This window comes from Cygnus atratus, chromosome 5 (genome assembly GCF_013377495.2).
Source record: "Cygnus atratus isolate AKBS03 ecotype Queensland, Australia chromosome 5, CAtr_DNAZoo_HiC_assembly, whole genome shotgun sequence".
In the NCBI taxonomy this organism is placed as follows: domain Eukaryota; kingdom Metazoa; phylum Chordata; class Aves; order Anseriformes; family Anatidae; genus Cygnus; species Cygnus atratus.
In genome coordinates this window covers 59,697,938-59,701,409 of record NC_066366.1, presented here as the reverse complement: position 1 = coordinate 59,701,409, position 3,472 = coordinate 59,697,938, and the positions used below count along the sequence as shown (strand labels likewise).

At 62.0% G+C, this 3,472-nt stretch overlaps 1 protein-coding gene across 1 annotated transcript; it reads left to right on the top strand.

Moving 5' to 3' along the window:
* Window positions 1–1,183: 1,183 nt before the first annotated feature.
* SIX6 (SIX homeobox 6) lies at window positions 1,184–2,640 on the top strand. Its single transcript, XM_035551319.1, has 2 exons — window positions 1,184–1,755; window positions 2,472–2,640. Exons 1-2 carry the CDS (start codon window positions 1,184–1,186, stop codon window positions 2,638–2,640), a joined length of 741 nt encoding a protein of 246 aa, XP_035407212.1.
* The last annotated feature ends 832 nt before the right edge of the window (window positions 2,641–3,472 follow it).

The following is a 3,472-nucleotide window of genomic DNA, read 5'->3' as shown; positions in this document are numbered from 1 at the left end:
TAAAGCTTTAGGAGAACAGAGAGGGGCGATGAGCTCTTTACAGATAATTCCTCGTCTCACTTATAGGGAGCCGGGGGAGAGTTTTCCCTTCAACCTCCGCTCCTCCCGCAGCCCTCCGGCTGTATCCATTGTCCCTGGCGCTCCCCGCCGCACCGGTGCGACCCTAAAAGCCGATTTGGGTCCGGTTCGTCGGCCCTGTCTTCCCCCCCGTCCGACCCCACAGCGCCCCGAGCCCCGGGGGTCCCCACCGGAGACCCCTTTTGAGCCTCTCCCACCGGTCGGGATGGGAAGGGCGGCGTGGGATGGGGGCTGCGGGACGGGGCGGTCGGGGAGAGGGATGGGGACATGGGGAGAGGGATGGGGATGTGGGGAGAGGGATGGGGACACGGGGAGAGGGATGGGGATGTGGGGAGAGGGATGGGGATGTAGGGAGAGGGATGGGGACACGGGGAGAGGGATAGGGATATAGGGAGAGGGATGGGGACATGGGGAGAGGGATGGGGACACGGGGAGAATGGGGAGTACAGGGAGAGGGATGGGGACCCGGACACCGGGTCGCGGACCCGAGCAGCGGGTCGGGGAGCAGGGCAGCGGGACGGGGACCCTCGCCGGGCCGCCCGGGGCCCCGGTTGCCGTCGGTGCCGGGGAAGGAGGCGCCGGGGCCGGGCTGCCGGTGATTGGCAGCGCGGGGCCGTGAGTGGCAGCCCCGCCATGGAAACCCGGAGCCAATCTCCCGAGCCCGGCAGCGAATCAGCCGCTCCTGCAGCAGCGCGGCGGCGACGGGGAGCTTTGCTTGTGCCTTTTCTATTTTTTTTTACCCTTTTTCTTTTTTTCCCCCTTTTTTTTTTTTTTCTCCCCCTCTTTCCCATCCCTCCCCCCCCCCCCCCCCGCCCTCCTTCCCTCCCTCCCTCCCTCCCCCCCCCCTCTTCCTCCATCCTCCTCCTCCTCTCCCCTACCCACCGCCCCCCAGTCGCCGGAGCTGCCGAGCTCTCCCCATCTCCTCTCCCTCCTTGCAGCGGGGCAGCTCCGCCGGCTCGGGAGAAGGCAGCAGAGGGGCGAGGGGAGGCCTCGGTGGGGCGGGGGGGGGGGGTGGGGGGCGCCGCCGGCCGCTTCCCCGCCGCGGGGCCGGTGCCCGGGGGCGGCGGGGTGCTCGGAGCGCGGAGCGGAGCCCGGCGCCGCCTCCATGTTCCAGCTGCCCATCCTCAATTTCAGCCCGCAGCAGGTCGCCGGGGTATGCGAGACCCTGGAGGAGAGCGGGGACATCGAGCGCCTGGGGCGCTTCCTCTGGTCCCTGCCCGTGGCCCCCGCGGCTTGCGAGGCTCTCAACAAGAACGAGTCGGTGCTGAGAGCCCGGGCCATCGTGGCCTTCCACACGGGGAACTACCGGGAGCTCTACCACATCCTGGAGAACCACAAGTTCACCAAGGAGTCCCACGCCAAGCTGCAAGCCCTCTGGCTGGAAGCTCACTACCAGGAGGCGGAGAAGCTGCGGGGGCGACCCCTGGGGCCGGTGGACAAGTACCGGGTGAGGAAGAAGTTCCCCCTGCCCCGCACCATCTGGGACGGCGAGCAGAAGACGCATTGCTTCAAGGAGCGGACGAGGCATTTGCTGCGGGAGTGGTACCTGCAGGACCCTTACCCCAACCCCAGCAAAAAGCGGGAACTGGCTCAGGCCACGGGACTTACCCCCACGCAGGTGGGCAACTGGTTCAAAAACCGCAGGCAAAGGGACAGGGCGGCAGCCGCCAAGAACAGGTAGGTGCTGCCCGCCCCGTCGGGGCGCCCGGCCCCGAGCTCGCTTCTCCGCCGGGGGCCCCGCCGTGATGCTGGAGTTTCTCCCGGGGAAAAGCAGCGAGCTAAGGCAGGAGCAGAGGGGGGAAACACTACGGGGTCCTTTCTTCTTTTATTTTCCTTTATTTTCCTTTTTTTTTTTTTTTTCTGTTTCCTTTTTTTTTCTTTTTTAATGATGGGACCCCCCGGCTGGGGATGCTGCCGTGACCCCGGCAGAACCTGGAGGGAGGAAAAAGGGCCCTTCGCCGCTGCTGAGCGGGGAGAAGCCCCCTTCAAAGTTTTCCCCGGCCATACCGAGCCCAATTTCACACAGGGCTGCGTGGGGCAGAGCCGGCAATGCCCTTCCCCGGCGCTCCGGCCCCATTTCCCTGCTCTTCCCCACTAAGCCTCGGAGCCACCCGGCAGCGTGCCTCGGGTCACTTTTTTCTTTCTTTTCTATTTTTTCCCTTCCCTTAAAGGACAAAATAGCTGCCCACAACGCCTGGCAGCGGCACAAGCGGCGGGGGGAGCGGATCCCCCGATGTTTTGGAGCCCGGGCAGGGGTCCCGCTGTCCCCGCAACCCCTGCCGGAGAGGGGTCGGAGCCGCCGGACTGGGGAAACTGGGTTGAACTGGAGGTGGGGGCGGCCTGGGGAGAGCGGGGCCGGGCGGTGATGCTGTGTGTGTGCCCCTTCCTTGCAGGCTACAGCAGCAGGTGCTAGCGCAGGGCTCGGGGCGCTCGCTGCAAGCGGAGGAGGAGAGCGGCGGGGAGGCGCTGGGGGCCCCCTCCAGCCCCGCCGCCAGCCTCTCCAGCAAGGCGGCCACCTCCGCCATCTCCATCACATCCAGCGACAGTGAATGTGACATCTGACGCCGACATCCACGACAAAGCCGGGGGGGGGGGGGTGGGAAGCCGGCAGGTCGAGCTCCATCCATCCATCCCCCCCCACCACCCCGGTGCCAGCCCGTGGGGGGGCACGGAGCGCGGCCCCGCAGCGGACTGCATTCAGAAAAAAAAACACACACAAAAACGGGATCAAAAGTCCTTGTCGCCTTTATTCCGAAGGAGTCGCAGAGTTCATGCCTAAAAAAAAAAAAAAAAGAAAAAAGAAAATAGAAATAAATAAGTAAATCAATCACAAGCCGTAAAAAAAAAAAAAATACACAGAAAAAAATAAGAAAAAAAAAAAACGAATGCCAAGCTGCAAAATGTCCGAGCGCCTGCGCTTATCCCGCGGGGGTGCTTCATGGTGAAAAGACGCTGTTCTTTTGGTTGGGTTTTGCTTTACTTTAAAGGGTTTATATATATATATATATATAATGTTTATTTACTTATTTAAGGGATTGCTATGGTAGATTTTTTCTATTATTATTATTATTAATTATTATTATTTTTTGGCTTGTTCTCTATGTGCACAGGTGACTTGTAGAGCATGTGCAGGACGAAACTGTATGAAGCAGCCTAAAACCATAATAAAATATTTGGTGAACGACCCTCGGATCTGCTTTGAAATGACGGTGTCGGTCTCCAGCCCGCCGGTTTATGCGGAGCAGATCTCGGAGGCCACGAGCGTTTCAGCATCAGCTCGGGAGGAACCGAAATAGCCGGGTGCTCGCCACCGGGGGTGAAGTCCGTGCAAGGCAGGGGGCCTGGGGGGCCGGGGGGGTCGGGAAGAGGCGATGGGAAAGGGGCTGGGGTTGCT